The 17,920-nt window shown below is 50.1% G+C and overlaps 1 protein-coding gene across 1 annotated transcript in view; it reads right to left on the reverse strand.

Moving 5' to 3' along the window:
- Nucleotides 1–892: 892 nt before the first annotated feature.
- LOC118382582 (C-myc promoter-binding protein-like) overlaps nt 893–17,920 on the reverse strand; it is a 144,215-nt gene continuing 127,187 nt past the window's right edge. The window contains exons 17-21 of the mRNA XM_052501501.1: nt 10,746–10,878; nt 10,036–10,242; nt 9,775–9,903; nt 8,548–8,704; nt 893–1,023 (exon numbers count right to left, since the gene is read on the reverse strand). Of these exons, the coding sequence (XP_052357461.1) occupies nt 893–1,023; nt 8,548–8,704; nt 9,775–9,903; nt 10,036–10,242; nt 10,746–10,878 (757 nt within the window). The remainder of the gene's footprint in view (nt 1,024–8,547; nt 8,705–9,774; nt 9,904–10,035; nt 10,243–10,745; nt 10,879–17,920) is intronic.

Below are 17,920 nucleotides of genomic sequence, written 5' to 3' on the forward strand. Positions count from 1 at the left end.
AGGAGAGGGGGGAGAGGGATGAAAGGAGAGGAGGGGGAGAGGGATGAAAGGAGAGGAGGGGGGAGAGGGCTGAAAGGAGAGGAGGGGGGAGAGGGATGGAAGGAGAGGAGGGGTAACATATTTAGATACCTGTGCTTGGAGGAGGGGGAGAGGGATGAAAGGAGAGGAGGGGGAGAGGGATGAAAGGAGAAGAGGGGGAGAGGGATGAAAGGAGAAGAGGGGGAGAGGGATGAAAGGAGAGGAGGGGGGAGAGGGATGAAAGGAGAGGAGGGGGGAGAGGGATGAAAGGAGAAGAGGGGGAGAGGGATGAAAGGAGAGGAGGGGGAGAGGGATGAAAGGAGAAGAGGGGGGGAGAGGGATGAAAGGAGAGGAGGGGGAGAGGGATGAAAGGAGAGGAGGGGGAGAGGGATGAAAGGAGAGGAGGGGGAGAGGGATGAAAGGAGAGGAGGGGGAGAGGGATGAAAGGAGAGGAGGGGGAGAGGGATGAAAGGAGAGGAGGGTGGAGAGGGATGAAAGGGAGAGGAGGGGGAGAGGGATGAAAGGAGAGGAGGGGAAGAGGGATGAAAGGAGAGGAGGGGGAGAGGGATGAAAGGAGAGGAGGGGGAGAGGGATGAAAGGAGAGGAGGGGGAGAGGGATGAAAGGAGAGGAGGGGGAGAGGGATGAAAGGAGAAGAGGGGGAGAGGGATGAAAGGAGAAGAGGGGGAGAGGGATGAAAGGAGAGGAGGGTGGAGAGGGATGAAAGGAGAGGAGGGGGGAGAGGGATGAAAGGAGAGGAGGGGGGAGAGGGATGAAAGGAGAGGAGGGGGGAGAGGGATGAAAGGAGAGGAGGAGGGAGAGGGATGAAAGGAGAGGAGGGGGGAGAGGGATGAAAGGAGAGGAGGGGTAACATCTTTAAGTACCTGTGCTTGATCCATCATCACTGGAGTCCATCTTAGTGAAGTCTGTATCGATTGAGACCCGCTCAACTGAGTCGTTAGTACTGTCTTCACTGCCATGACTGACTGTGTCCAGATCACTGTAGTCTGTAGAGAGAGAACAGAGAGATGAGAGTGTGAGTTTTAGTATTGTTTGGCTATTACGGAGGGAGGAGAGCTTCTTCCCCCAGGACCAGACTCTGTGTCTGGGCCAAGAGGGAGGGAGGAGAGCCTCTTCCCCAGTACCAGACTCTGTGTCTGGTCTAATACAGAGGAAGGAGAGTCTCTTTCCCCAGGACCAGACTCTGTGTCTTGGCTATTACAGAGGGAGGGAGGAGAGCCTCTTCCCCAGGACCAGAATCTGTGTCTGGGCTAATACAGAGGAAGGAGAGTCTCTTCCCCCAGGACCGGACTCTGTGTCTTGGCTATTACAGAGGGAGGGAGGAGAGCCTCTTCCCCCAGGACCAGACTCTGTGTCTGGGCTAATACAGAGGAAGAAGAGCCTCTTCCCCCAGGACCAGACTCTGTGTCTGGGCTACTACAGAGGAAGGGAGGAGAGCCTCTTCCCCCAGGACCAGACTCTGTGTCTGGGCTAATACAGAGGAAGGGAGGAGAGCCTCTTCCCCCAGGACCAGACTCTGTGTCTGGGCTAATACAGAGGGAGGGAGGAGAGCCTCTTCCCCAGGACCAGACTCTGTGTCTGGGCTAATACAGAGGAAGAAGAGCCTCTTCCCCAGGACCAGACTCTGTGTCTGGGCTATTACAGAGGGAGGAGAGCCTCTTCCCCCAGGACCAGACTCTGTGTCTGGGCTAATATAGAGGGAGGGAGGAGAGCCTCTTCCCCCAGGACCAGACTCTGTGTCTAGGCTACTACAGAGGAAGGAGATCCTCTTCCCCCAGGACCAGACTCTGTTTCTGGGCTAATACAGAGGGAGGGAGGAGAGCCTCTTCCCCCAGGACCAGACTCTGTGTCTTGGCTACTACAGAGGAAGAGAGGAGAGCCCCTTCCCCCAGGACCAGACTCTGTGTCTGGGCTAATGCAGAGGGAGGGAGGAGAGCCTCTTCCCCCAGGACCAGACTCTGTGTCTGGGCTATTCCAGAGGTAGGAGAGCCTCTTCCCCCAGGACCAGACTCTGTGTCTGGGCTACTACAGAGGAAGGGAGGAGAGCCTCTTCCCCCAGGACCAGACTCTGTGTCTGGGCTAATACAGAGGAAGGAGAGCCTCTTCCCCAGGACCAGACTCTGTGTCTGGGCTATTACAGAGGGAGGAGAGCCTCTTCCCCAGGACCAGACTCTGTGTCTGGGCTAATACAGAGGGAGGAGAGCCTCTTCCCCAGGACCAGACTCTGTGTCTGGGCCAAGAAGGAGGGAGGAGAGCCTCTTCCCCCAGGACCAGACTTTGTGTCTGGGCTATTACAGAGGGAGGAGAGCCTCTTCCCCAGGACCAGACTCTGTGTCTGGGCTATTACAGAGGGAGGAGAGCCTCTTCCCACAGGACCAGACTCTGTGTCTGGGCTATTACAGAGGGAGGAGAGCCTCTTCCCCAGGACCAGACTCTGTGTCTGGGCTAATACAGAGGGAGGAGAGCCTCTTCCCCAGGACCAGACTCTGTGTCTGGGCTAATACAGAGGAAGGAGAGTCTCTTTCCCCAGGACCAGACTCTGTGTCTTGGCTATTACAGAGGGAGGGAGGAGAGCCTCTTCCCCAGGACCAGAATCTGTGTCTGGGCTAATACAGAGGAAGGAGAGTCTCTTCCCCCAGGACCGGACTCTGTGTCTTGGCTATTACAGAGGGAGGGAGGAGAGCCTCTTCCCCCAGGACCAGACTCTGTGTCTGGGCTAATACAGAGGAAGAAGAGCCTCTTCCCCCAGGACCAGACTCTGTGTCTGGGCTACTACAGAGGAAGGGAGGAGAGCCTCTTCCCCCAGGACCAGACTCTGTGTCTGGGCTAATACAGAGGGAGGGAGGAGAGCCTCTTCCCCCAGGACCAGAATCTGTGTCTGGGCTAATACAGAGGGAGGGAGGACAGCCTCTTCCCCAGGACCAGACTCTGTGTCTGGGCTAATACAGAGGAAGAAGAGCCTCTTCCCCAGGACCAGACTCTGTGTCTGGGCTATTACAGAGGGAGGAGAGCCTCTTCCCCCAGGACCAGACTCTGTGTCTGGGCTAATACAGAGGGAGGGAGGAGAGCCTCTTCCCCCAGGACCAGACTCTGTGTCTAGGCTACTACAGAGGAAGGAGATCCTCTTCCCCCAGGACCAGACTCTGTGTCTGGGCTAATACAGAGGGAGGGAGGAGAGCCTCTTCCCCCAGGACCAGACTCTGTGTCTTGGCTACTACAGAGGAAGAGAGGAGAGCCCCTTCCCCCAGGACCAGACTCTGTGTCTGGGCTAATGCAGAGGGAGGGAGGAGAGCCTCTTCCCCCAGGACCAGACTCTGTGTCTGCGCTATTCCAGAGGTAGGAGAGCCTCTTCCCCCAGGACCAGACTCTGTGTCTGGGCTACTACAGAGGAAGGGAGGAGAGCCTCTTCCCCCAGGACCAGACTCTGTGTCTGGGCTAATACAGAGGAAGGAGAGCCTCTTCCCCAGGACCAGACTCTGTGTCTGGGCTATTACAGAGGGAGGAGAGCCTCTTCCCCAGGACCAGACTCTGTGTCTGGGCTAATACAGAGGGAGGAGAGCCTCTTCCCCAGGACCAGACTCTGTGTCTGGGCCAAGAAGGAGGGAGGAGAGCCTCTTCCCCCAGGACCAGACTTTGTGTCTGGGCTATTACAGAGGGAGGAGAGCCTCTTCCCCAGGACCAGACTCTGTGTCTGGGCTATTACAGAGGGAGGAGAGCCTCTTCCCACAGGACCAGACTCTGTGTCTGGGCTATTACAGAGGGAGGAGAGCCTCTTCCCCAGGACCAGACTCTGTGTCTGGGCTAATACAGAGGGAGGAGAGCCTCTTCCCCCAGGACCAGACTCTGTGTCTGGGCTATTACAGAGGGAGGAGAGCCTCTTCCCCAGGACCAGACTCTGTGTCTGGGCTATTACAGAGGGAGGAGAGCCTCTTCCCCCAGGACCAGACTCTGTGTCTGGGATATTACAGAGGGAGGAGAGCCTCTTCCCCCAGGACCAGACTCTGTGTCTGGGCTATTACAGAGGGAGGAGAGCCTCTTCCCCCAGGACCAGACTCTGTGTCTGGGCTAATACAGAGGGAGGGAGGAGAGCCTCTTCCCCCAGGACCAGACTCTGTGTCTGGGCTACTACAGAGGAAGGGAGGAGAGCCTCTTCCCCCAGGACCAGACTCTGTGTCTGGGCTATTACAGAGGGAGGAGAGCCTCTTCCCCCAGGACCAGACTCTGTGTCTGGGCTATTACAGAGGGATGAGACCAGCCTTTCAAAGCACTTCATGGCTACAGACATGATGTGAGCGTCATGAACAACTGGAGCTCTCATGCATGCTTCAGTGTTGCTTCGAGAAGAAGTCATTTAGCTTGTCTGGTAGGCTTGTGTCACTTGGCAGCTCGTTGCTGGGCTTCCCATTGTAGTCTGTAATAGTTTGCAAGCCCTGCCATAGCCAACGAGCGTTGGAGCCGGTGGAGTATGATTCGATCTTTGCCGGTGGAGTATGATTCGATCTTTTTTTGCAAATGTATTAAAAAATTAAAAACAAACACAAGTGTTTTATTAAGTATTCAGACCCCTTGCTATGAGACTTGAAATTGAGCTCAGGTGTATCCTGTTTCCATTGATCATCCTTGAAATGTTTCTCCAACTTGATTGGAGTCCACCTGTGGTAAATTCAATTGATTGGACATGATTTGTAAAGGCACACACCTGTCTATATGAGGTCCCACAGTTGACAGTGCCTGTCAGAGCAAAAACCAAGCCATGAGGTCGAAGGAATTGTCCGTAGAGCTCCAAGACAGGATTGTGTCGAGGCACAGATCTGGGGAAGGGCACCAAAACATTTCTGCAGCATTGAAGGTCCCCAAGAACACAGTGGCCTCCATCATTCTTAAATGGAAGAAGTTTGGAACCACCAAGACTCTTCCTAGAGCTGGCCGCCCGGCCAAACTGAGCAATCGGGAGAAGGGACTTGGTCAGGGAGGTGACCAAGAACCCGATGGTCACTCTGACAGAGCTCCAGAATTCTTCTGTGGAGATGGGAGAACCTTCCAGAAGGACAACCATCTCTGCAGCACTCCACCAATCAGGCCTTTATGGTAAAGTGGTCAGACGGAAGCCACTCTTCAGTAAAAGTCATGTGATAGCCCGCTTGGAGTTTGCCAAAATGCACCTAATTAAATCTCAGACCATGAGAAACAACATTCTCTGGTCTGATGAAACCAAGCATCACTTTTGGAGGAATCCTGGCACCATCCCTACGGTGAAGCATGGTGGTGGCAGCATCATTCTGGGGGGGATGTTCTTCAGCGGCAGGGACTGGGAGACTAGTCAGGATCGAGACAAAGATTTGGCGTTACTCTGGACCCTGATCTCTCTTTCGACAAACATATCAAGACTGTTTCAAGGACAGCTTTTTTCCAACTACGTAACATTGCATAAATCAGAAACTTTCTGTCCAAAAATGATACAGAAAAATGTATCCATGCTTTTGTCACTTCTAGGTTAGACTACTGCAATGCTCTACTTTCCGGCTACCCGGATAAAGCTAAATACGGCTGCTAGAATCCTGACTAGAACCCAAAAATGTGATCATATTACTCCAGTGCTAGCCTCCAGTGCTAGCCTCCCTATACTGGCATCCTGTCAAGGCAAGGGCTGATTTCAAAGGTTTACTGCTAACCTACAAAGCATTACATGGGCTTGCTCCTACCTATCTCTCTGATTTGGTCCTGCCGTACATACCTACACGTACGCTATGGTCACAAGACGCAGGCCTCCTAATTGTCCCAAGAATTTCTAAGCAAACAGCTGGAGGCAGGGCTTTCTCCTATAGAGCTCCATTTTTATGGAATGGTCTGCCTACCCATGTCAGAGACGCAAACTCGGTCTCAACCTTTAAATCTTTACTGAAGACTCATCTCTTCAGTGGGTCATATGATTGAGTGTAGTCTGGCCCAGGAGTGGGAAGGTGAACGGAAAGGCTCTGGAGCAACGAACCGCCCTTGCTGTCTCTGCCTGGCCGGTTCCCCTCTTTCCATATGCTCTCTCTAATTCTCTCTTTCTCTCTCTCTGAGGACCTGAGCCCTAGGACCATGCGTCAGGACTACCTGGCATGATGACTCCTTGCTGTCCCCAGTCCACCTGGTCGTGCTGCTGCTCCAGTTTCAACTGTTCTGCCTGCGGCTATGGAATCCTGACCTGTTCACCAGACGTGCTACCTGTCCCAGACCCATTATTTGACCATGCTGGTCATTTATGAACATTTGAACATCTTGGCCATGTTCTGTTATAATCTCCACCCGGCACAGCCAGAAGAGGACTGACCACCCCTCAGAGCCTGGTTCCTCTCTAGATTTCTTCCTAGGTTTTGGCCTTTCTATGCAGTTTTTCCTAGGGTTTTAGGCTAGGTTTCTGTACAGCACTGTGAGATATCAGCTGAGGTACGAAGGGCTATATAAATCATTTTGATTTGATTTGATTTGATTTGATTAACAGAGAAAAGTACAGAGAGATCTTTGATGAAAACCTGCTCCAGAGCACTCAGGACCTCAGACTGGCGGTGAAAGTTCACCTTCCAACAGGACAATGACCCTCAGCACATAGCCAAGGCAACACAGGAGTGGCTTCAGCAAGAGCACGGACTTGAACCCGATCAAACATCTCTGGCGAGACCTGAAAATAGCTATGCAGAGACACTCCCCATCCAACCTGACAGAGTTTAAGAGGATCTGCAGAGAAGAATGGGAGAAACTCCCCATATACAGGTGTGCCAAGCTTGTAACATCAAACCCAAGAAGACTCTAGGCTGTAATCGCTGCCAAAGGTGCTTCAACAAAGTACTGAGTAAAGGGTCTGAATACTTATGTAAATTTGATATTTCACTTTTCTAAAAACATGTTTTTGCTTTGTCATTATGGGATATTGTGATGTAATTATGGGGTATCGTGTGTAGATGGATGAGGGGGAAAAACTATTTCATCAATTGTAGAATGAGACTGTAACACAACAAAATGTGAAAAAAGTCAAGGGGTCTGAATACTTTCTGAATGCATTGTGGCTTAGCATCTGTATCGTCTGACCACTTCTGTGTTGACTGATACTTCCTGCTTTAGTTTTTTGCTCGTAAGCAGGAGGACAGAATTATGGTCAGATTTGCCAAACGGAGGACGAGGGAGAGCTTTGTACGCATCTCCGTGTGTGGAGTCTAGAGCTTTTGTCCTCCGGTTGATAAAAATGAGGTAAAACTTATTTAAGTTTGCCTGCTTTAAATTCCCCGGCCACTAGGAGCGCCGCCTTTGGATGAGCATTTATTTGTTTGCTTATGGCGGAATACAGCTCGTTAGGCGCAGTCTTAGTGCATCGGTCTGTGGTGGTGAATAGACGGCTATGAAAATGTCATGAAAACTCTCTTTGTAGATAGTGTGCGCTACAGCTTATTCCTTAACACTAGACATCGCACACCAGCTGTTATTGACAAATATACACAGACCGCAACCCCTTGTCTTTACCGGAGGCAGCTGTTCTGTCCTGCCGATGCACGGAAAAACTAGCCAACTGTATATTATCCTGTATATTGTTTAGCCACAACTCAAGATATTACAGTTTGTCCCGTTGGTAGGATTGATCGTCTTGATCGTAGCTCATCCAGTTTATTCTCCAGTGAATGCACATTGGCCAATAGGATGGATGGTAGAGGTGGGTACTAGCTGACGAACTCTCACAAGGCACTCAGACCTGCGTCCCGTCCTCTCCACGCGAACGACGGCGATTTATTCCTGGTCAGTTATCGGGAGTAAATCCTTCGCGTCCGACTCATTAAAGAAAAAATGTCATCCAGTACGAGGTGAATAATCACGGTTCTGATACCCAGAAGCATTTTTTGAAACAAATTCTTATTTACAAGGACCGCCTACCAAAAGGCAAAAGGCCTCCTGCGGTGACGGGGGCCTGGGATTAAACACAACCCGGCCAAACCCTAACGACGCTGGGCCAATTGTGCGATGCCCTATGGGATTCCCAATAACAGCCGGTTGTGATACAGCCTGGAATCGAACCAGGGACTGTAGCGACACCTCTAGCATTGTGAGACAACACAGCGGTGATCCTGGAGAGGGAGATGGATTTACCTGATAGCTGTGTGTCTCTACTCTGGGTTTGGTTCTGGTTGTGGTTCTGGATTTACCTGATAGCTGTGTGTCTCTACTCTGGGTTTGGTTCTGGTTGTGGTTCTGGACTTACCTGATAGCTGTGTGTCTCTACTCTGGGTTTGGTTCTGGTTGTGGTTCTGGACTTACCTGATAGCTGTGTGTCTCTACTCTGGGTTTGGTTCTGGTTGTGGTTCTGGATTTACCTGATAGCTGTGTGTCTCTACTCTGGGTTTGGTTCTGGTTGTGGTTCTGGACTTACCTGATAGCTGTGTGTCTCTACTCTGGGTTTGGTTCTGGTTGTGGTTCTGGATTTACCTGATAGCTGTGTGTCTCTACTCTGGGTTTGGTTCTGGTTGTGGTTCTGGACTTACCTGATAGCTGTGTGTCTCTACTCTGGGTTTGGTTCTGGTTGTGGTTCTGGACCGTCTGTTTGAACCGTCCTACCCCCAGGACTACGTTCCTCAGCTTGGCCCACAGGAAGTACCCTCCTCTACTTCCTGTGGACGGCCACGTGCTCTCCAACACCGCCTGGAACCAATCAACCAATCAATCAATATATCAGTCTATCAATCAGTATATCTATCAAACTATCAATCAATCAATCTATCAATCAATCTATCAATCTATCAATCTATCAATCTATTAAACTATCAATCAATCAATCAATCAATCAATCAATCAATCAACCTATCAATCTATCAATCTATCTATCAATCTATTAAACTATCAATCAATCTATCAATCAATCTATCAATCTATCAATCTATCAATCTATCAATCTATCTATCAATCTATTAAACTATCAATCAATCAATCTATCAATCAATCTATCAATCTATCAATCTATCAATCAATCTATCAATCTATCAATCTATCAATCAATCTATCAATCTATTAAACTATCTATCAATCAATATATCAATCAATCAATCTATCAATCAATCTATCAATCTATCAATCTATCAATCTATTAAACTATCAATCAATCAATCAACCAATCTATCTATCAATCTATTAAACTATCAATCAATCTATCAATCAATCTATCAATCTATCAATCTATCAATCTATTAAACTATCAATCAATCAATCAATCAATCAATCAATCAATCAATCAATCAATCAATCAATCTATTCAACTATCAATCAATATATCAGTCTATCAAACTATCAATCTATCAAACTATCAATCTATCAATCAATCAATCAATCAATCTATCAATCTATCAATCTATCAATCTATCAATCAATCAATCAATCAATCAATCAATCAATCAATCAATCAATCTATCTATCAATCTATTCAACTATCAATCAATCAATATATCAGTCTATCAAACTATCAATCTATCAAACTATCAATCTATCAATCTATAAATCTATCAATCTATCAATCTATCAATCTATCAATCTATCAATCTATCAAACTATCAATCTATCAATCTATTAAACTATCAATCTATCAATAGTACTGGATGGCTAAGTGCTCTCCAACCCCGCCCGGAACCAATCAATCAATACATCGATTAATCAAGCACACATAATATAGTGTATATGGTAGTCTTTGTAGATGGAATTTATTCATCAGCAGCACTCACCTTGTTGTAGTAACCGTAGGTGATGGCGTTGGGATGAACTCCAGCCTTCTTCATCTCAAACAGAACTCTGACCGCCAGGACTGGTTGGCTGTACTGTCCACATAGCTGCATTAACACCCGGTAACACACCTAGGAGACAGGAGACAGGAGACAGGAGACAGGAGACAGGAAGATAGAGTTAGAGAGGACATCTGCACCCTGTAGGACACCTGGAGAGGAGAGGAGACACACACACACATCAGCACATCTATTGTTTCCTACCTCATCAGGTGCCTGTAGCTTCTTGTCCTGCATCTTCCTCAGGATGTCGTAGGCCATGCGTAGTGCCCGCACCTTGGAGTGACATGCGCTGGCGTAGGCTGGCAGGCATATGAACCACAGGCCGTAGCAGTGACGCAGCAGACACTTAGACCACATCTGGGGTACGGAGGCGTGGGTCTTAGCCATCCGCTGGGCCGAGCGAATCTCCTGGACACGGTACATCACAACAAAATAAACCATTTAAGAACTAGAGTTACTGTACAGGTCTGACAACAGTGGGTTGAGTGGCGTTTATCAGGCGGTTCGTACGGGACACTTCTGATTCTCAGGAGCCTGGCGGTGCAGTCTGCTCTTCTCCGGGGGAGGAGACCATGTGATTATGATGCCTTGTATTGCAGTTGAGAATGAAGCCCTGATGAGGGCATGGGTATGTTAGAGAAAAAGAAAATGTCTGTCTGTCTGTCTGTGGTACGGAGGATTAGGTCTTAGCTGAGATTAGGTGTGTGTGTGTGTGTGTGTGTGTGTGTGTGTGTGTGTGTGTGTGTGTGTGTGTGTGTGTGTGTGTGTGTGTGTGTGTGTGTGTGTGTGTGTGTGTGTGTGTGTGTGTGCGTGTGTGTGTGCGTGCGTGCGTGTGTGTGTGTGTGCGACTGTCTGTTGGTTCCGTCCCTCTGTCTGTCTCTGGTTTTTGCGTAGCTGCGTGTGGTAATGACCTGTTTGGAGCGCCTAAAGATGGCAGCAGGGCTGGCTGGAATGGTGTGTCTCTGTGTCAGGCTGGCTGAGGAGGGGCGAGGTCCATCCTGGAGCTCCAACAAGTCACGACTCAGCACCGGAAACCCAGAGTAGCTGGACAGGGTTAACATCACACGGTCAGTAGCTGGACAGGGTTAACACAATGTAGCTGGACAGGGTTAACACCACACGGTCAGTAGCTGGACAGGGTTAACACAATGTAGCTGGACAGGGTTGACACAATGTAGCTGGACAGGGTGAACACCACACGGTCAGTAGCTGGACAGGGTTAACACAATGTAGCTGGACAGGGTTAACACAATGTAGCTGGACAGGGTTAACACAACACTGTCAATAGCTGGACAGGGTTAACACAATGTAGCTGGACAGGGTTAACACAACACGGTCAGTAGCTGGACGGGGTTAACACCACACGGTCAGTAGTTGGACAGGGTTAACACAACACGGTCAGTAGCTGGACAGGGTTAACACAACACGGTCAGTAGCTGGACAGGGTTAACACAACACGGTCAGTAGCTGGACAGGGTTAACACAACACGGTCAGTAGCTGGACTGGACAGGGTTAACACGGTCAGTAGCTGGACAGGGTTAACACAACACGGTCAGTAGCTGGACAGGGTTAACACAACACGGTCAGTAGCTGGACAGGGTTAACACAACACGGTCAGTAGCTGGACAGGGTTAACACAGTAGCTGGACGGTTCAGTAGCTGGACAGGGTTAACACAACACGGTCAGTAGCTGGACAGGGTTAACACAATGTAGCTGGACAGGGTTAACACGGTCAGTAGCTGGACAGGGGTCAGTAGCTGGACAGGGTTAACACAGTAGCTGGACAGGGTTAACACGGTCAGTAGCTGGACAGGGTTAACACAACACGGTCAGTAGCTGGACAGGGTGTAGCTGGACAGGGTTAACACAACACGGTCAGTAGCTGGACAGGGTTAACACAACACGGTCAGTAGCTGGACAGGGTTAACACAACACGGTCAGTAGCTGGACAGGGTTAACACAACGGTCAGTAGCTGGACGGGGCTGGACAGGGTTAACACAATGTAGCTGGACAGGGTTAACACAACACGGTCAGTAGCTGGACAGGGTTAACACAATGTAGCTGGACAGGGTTAACACAACACGGTCAGTAGCTGGACAGGGTTAACACAACACGGTCAGTAGCTGGACAGGGTTAACACAACACGGTCAGTAGCTGGACAGGGTTAACACAATGTAGCTGGACAGGGTTACAATGTAGCTGGACAGGGTTAACACAACACGGTCAGTAGCTGGACAGGGTTAACACAACACGGTCAGTAGCTGGACAGGGTTAACACAACACGGTCAGTAGCTGGACAGGGTTAACACAACACGGTCAGTAGCTGGACGGGTTTAACACAATGTAGCTGGACAGGGTTAACACAACACAGTCAGTAGCTGGACAGGGTTAACACAATGTAGCTGGACAGGGTTAACACAACACGGTCAGTAGCTGGACAGGGTTAACACAACACGGTCAGTAGCTGGACAGGGTTAACACAACACGGTCAGTAGCTGGACAGGGTTAACACAACACGGTCAGTAGCTGGACGGGTTTAACACAATGTAGCTGGACAGGGTTAACACAACACGGTCAGTAGCTGGACAGGGTTAACACAATGTAGCTGGACAGGGTTAACACAACACGGTCAGTAGCTGGACAGGGTTAACACCACACGGTCAGTAGCTGGACAGGGTTAACACCACACTGTCAGTAGCTGGACAGGGTTAACACAACACGGTCAGTAGCTGGACAGGGTTAACACAATGTAGCTGGACAGGGTTAACACAACACGGTCAGTAGCTGGACAGGGTTAACACAATGTAGCTGGACAGGGTTAACACCACACGGTCAGTAGCTGGACAGGGTTAACACAACACTGTCAGTAGCTGGACAGGGTTAACACAACACGGTCAGTAGCTGGACAGCGTTAACACCACACGGTGAGTAGCTGGACAGGGTTATCACAATGTAGCTGGACAGGGTTAACACAACACGGTCAGTAGCTGGACAGGGTTAACACAATGTAGCTGGACAGGGTTAACACAATGTAGCTGGACAGGGTTAACACAACACAGTCAGTAGCTGGACGGGTTAACACAATGTAGCTAGACAGGGTTAATACAACACGGTCAGTAGCTGGACAGGGTTAACACAATGTAGCTGGACAGGGTTAACACAACACGGTCAGTAGCTGGACAGTGTTAACACCACACGGTCAGTAGCTGGACAGGGTTAACACAATGTAGCTGGACAGGGTTAACACAATGTAGCTGGACAGGGTTAACACAATGTAGCTGGACAGGGTTAACACAACACGGTCAGTAGCTGGACAGGGTTAACACAACACGGTCAGTAGCTGGACAGGGTTAACACCACACGGTCAGTAGCTGGACAGGGTTAACACCACACGGTGAGTAGTTGGACAGGGTTAACACAACACGGTCAGTAGCTGGACAGGGTTAACACCACACGGTCAGTAGCTGGACAGGGTTAACACCACACGGTCAGTAGCTGGACAGGGTTAACACCACACGGTCAGTAGCTGGACAGGGTTACCACAATGTAGCTGGACAGGGTTAACACAATGTAGCTGGACAGGGTTAAAACCACACGGTCAGTAGCTGGATGGGGTTAACACAACACGGTCAGTAGCTGGACAGGGTTAACACGGTCAGTAGCTGGACAGGGTTAACACCACACGGTGAGTAGCTGGACAGGGTTAACACAATGTAGCTGGACAGGGTTAACACAACACGGTCAGTAGCTGGACGGGGTTAACACAATGTAGCTGGACAGGGTTTACACAATGTAGCTGGACAAGGTTAACACAACACGGTCAGTAGCTGGACAGGGTTAACACAACACGGTCAGTAGCTGGACAGGGTTAACACAATGTAGCTGGACAGGGTTAAGACAACACGGTCAGTAGCTGGACGGGGTTAACACAATGTAGCTGGACAGGGTTAACACAACACGGTCAGTAGCTGGACAGGGTTAACACAACACGGTCAGTAGCTGGACAGGGTTAACACAACACGGTCAGTAGCTGGACGGGGTTAACACAATGTAGCTGGACAGGGTTAACACAACACGGTCAGTAGCTGGACAGGGTTAACACAATGTAGCTGGACAGGGTTAACACAACACGGTCAGTAGCTGGACAGGGTTAACACAATGTAGCTGGACAGGGTTAACACCACACGGTCAGTAGCTGGACAGGGTTAACACAACACTGTCAGTAGCTGGACAGGGTTAACACGACACGGTCAGTAGCTGGACAGGGTTAACACGACACGGTCAGTAGCTGGACAGGGTTAACACCACACGGTGAGTAGCTGGACAAGGTTATCACAATGTAGCTGGACAGGGTTAACACAACACGGTCAGTAGCTGTACAGGGTTAACACAATGTAGCTGGACAGGGTTAACACAATGTAGCTGGACAGGGTTAACACAACACAGTCAGTAGCTGGACGGGATAACACAATGTAGCTAGACAGGGTTAATACCACACGGTCAGTAGCTGGACAGGGTTAACACAATGTAGCTGGACAGGGTTAACACAACACGGTCAGTAGCTGGACAGGGTTAACACCACACGGTCAGTAGCTGGACAGGGTTAACACAATGTAGCTGGACAGGGTTAACACAATGTAGCTGGACAGGGTTAACACAATGTAGCTGGACAGGGTTAACACAACACGGTCAGTAGCTGGACAGGGTTAACACAACACGGTCAGTAGCTGGACAGGGTTAACACCACACGGTCAGTAGCTGGACAGGGTTAACACCACACGGTGAGTAGCTGGACAGGGTTAACACAATGTAGCTGGACAGGGTTAACTCAACACGGTCAGTAGCTGGACGGGGTTAACACAATGTAGCTGGACAGTGTTAACACAACACGGTCAGTAGCTGGACAGGGTTAACACCACGCGGTCAGTAGCTGGACAGGGTTAACACCACACGGTCAGTAGGTGGACAGGGTTAACACCACATGGTCAGTAGCTGGACAGGGTTAACACAATGTAGCTGGACAGGGTTAACACAATGTAGCTGGACAGGGTTAAAACCACACGGTCAGTAGCTGGACGGGGTTAACACAACACGGTCAGTAGCTGGACAGGGTTAACACATCACGGTCAGTAGCTGGACAGGGTTAACACCACACGGTGAGTAGCTGGACAGGGTTAACACAATGTAGCTGGACAGGGTTAACACAACACGGTCAGTAGCTGGACGGGGTTAACACAACACGGTCAGTAGCTGGACAGGGTTAACACAACACGGTCAGTAGCTGGACAGGGTTAACACCACACGGTGAGTAGCTGGACAGGGTTAACACAATGTAGCTGGACAGGGTTAAAACCACACGGTCAGTAGCTGGACGGGGTTAACACAACACTGTCAGTAGCTGGACAGGGTTAACACAACACGGTCAGTAGCTGGACAGGGTTAACACCACACGGTGAGTAGCTGGACAGGGTTAACACAATGTAGCTGGACAGGGTTAACACAACACGGTCAGTAGCTGGACGGGTTAACACAATGTAGCTAGACAGGGTTAACACAACACGGTCAGTAGCTGGACAGGGTTAACACAATGTAGCTGGACAGGGTTAACACAACACGGTCAGTAGCTGGACAGGGTTAACACTACACGGTCAGTAGCTGGACAGGGTTAACACAATGTAGCTGGACAGGGTTAACACCATGTAGCTGGACAGGGTTAACACAACACGGTCAGTAGCTGGACAGGGTTAACACAACACGGTCAGTAGCTGGACAGGGTTAACACAACACGGTCAGTAGCTGGACAGGGTTAACACAACACGGTCAGTAGCTGGACAGGGTTAACACCACACGGTCAGTAGCTGGACAGGGTTAACACCACACGGTGAGTAGCTGGACAGGGTTAACACAATGTAGCTGGACAGGGTTAACACAACACGGTCAGTAGCTGGACAGGGTTAACACAATGTAGCTGGACAGGGTTAACACAACACGGTCAGTAGCTGGACAGGGTTGTCACCACACGGTCAGTAGCTGGACAGGGTTAACACCACACGGTCAGTAGCTGGACAGGGTTAACACAATGTAGCTGGACAGGGTTAACACAATGTAGCTGGACAGGGTTAAAACCACACGGTCAGTAGCTGGACGGGGTTAACACAACACGGTCAGTAGCTGGACAGGGTTAACACAACACGGTCAGTAGCTGGACAGGGTTAACACAATGTAGCTGGACAGGGTTAACACCACACGGTCAGTAGCTGGACAGGGTTAACACAACACGGTCAGTAGCTGGACAGGGTTAACACAACACGGTCAGTAGCTGGACAGGGTTAACACAATGTAGCTGGACAGGGTTAACACAATGTAGCTGGACAGGGTTAACACAACACGGTCAGTAGCTGGACAGGGTTAACACAATGTAGCTGGACAGGGTTAACACAATGTAGCTGGACAGGGTTAACACAACACGGTCAGTAGCTGGACGGGGTTAACACAATGTAGCTGGACAGGGTTAACACAACACGGTCAGTAGCTGGACAGGGTTGTCAGCACACGGTCAGTAGCTGGACAGGGTTAACACCACACGGTCAGTAGCTGGACAGGGTTAACACCACACGGTGAGTAGCTGGACAGGGTTAACACAATGTAGCTGGACAGGGTTAACACAACACGGTCAGTAGCTGGACGGGGTTAACACAACACGGTCAGTAGCTGGACAGGGTTAACACAACACGGTCAGTAGCTGGACAGGGTTAACACCACACGGTGAGTAGCTGGACAGGGTTAACACAATGTAGCTGGACAGGGTTAAAACCACACGGTCAGTAGCTGGACGGGGTTAACACAACACTGTCAGTAGCTGGACAGGGTTAACACAACACGGTCAGTAGCTGGACAGGGTTAACACCACACGGTGAGTAGCTGGACAGGGTTAACACAATGTAGCTGGACAGGGTTAACACAACACGGTCAGTAGCTGGACGGGTTAACACAATGTAGCTAGACAGGGTTAACACAACACGGTCAGTAGCTGGACAGGGTTAACACAATGTAGCTGGACAGGGTTAACACAACACGGTCAGTAGCTGGACAGGGTTAACACTACACGGTCAGTAGCTGGACAGGGTTAACACAATGTAGCTGGACAGGGTTAACACCATGTAGCTGGACAGGGTTAACACAACACGGTCAGTAGCTGGACAGGGTTAACACAACACGGTCAGTAGCTGGACAGGGTTAACACAACACGGTCAGTAGCTGGACAGGGTTAACACAACACGGTCAGTAGCTGGACAGGGTTAACACCACACGGTCAGTAGCTGGACAGGGTTAACACCACACGGTGAGTAGCTGGACAGGGTTAACACAATGTAGCTGGACAGGGTTAACACAACACGGTCAGTAGCTGGACGGGGTTAACACAATGTAGCTGGACAGGGTTAACACAACACGGTCAGTAGCTGGACAGGGTTGTCACCACACGGTCAGTAGCTGGACAGGGTTAACACCACACGGTCAGTAGCTGGACAGGGTTAACACAATGTAGCTGGACAGGGTTAACACAATGTAGCTGGACAGGGTTAAAACCACATGGTCAGTAGCTGGACGGGGTTAACACAACACTGTCAGTAGCTGGACAGGGTTAACACAACACGGTCAGTAGCTGGACAGGGTTAACACAATGTAGCTGGACAGGGTTAACACCACACGGTCAGTAGCTGGACAGGGTTAACACAACACGGTCAGTAGCTGGACAGGGTTAACACAACACGGTCAGTAGCTGGACGGGGTTAACACAATGTAGCTGGACAGGGTTAACACAATGTAGCTGGACAGGGTTAACACAACACGGTCAGTAGCTGGACAGGGTTAACACAATGTAGCTGGACAGGGTTAACACAATGTAGCTGGACAGGGTTAACACAACACGGTCAGTAGCTGGACGGGGTTAACACAATGTAGCTGGACAGGGTTAACACAACACGGTCAGTAGCTGGACAGGGTTGTCAGCACACGGTCAGTAGCTGGACAGGGTTAACACCACACGGTCAGTAGCTGGAGAGGGTTAACACAACACGGTCAG

Source organism: Oncorhynchus keta, unplaced genomic scaffold (genome assembly GCF_023373465.1).
Source record: "Oncorhynchus keta strain PuntledgeMale-10-30-2019 unplaced genomic scaffold, Oket_V2 Un_contig_1381_pilon_pilon, whole genome shotgun sequence".
In the NCBI taxonomy this organism is placed as follows: domain Eukaryota; kingdom Metazoa; phylum Chordata; class Actinopteri; order Salmoniformes; family Salmonidae; genus Oncorhynchus; species Oncorhynchus keta.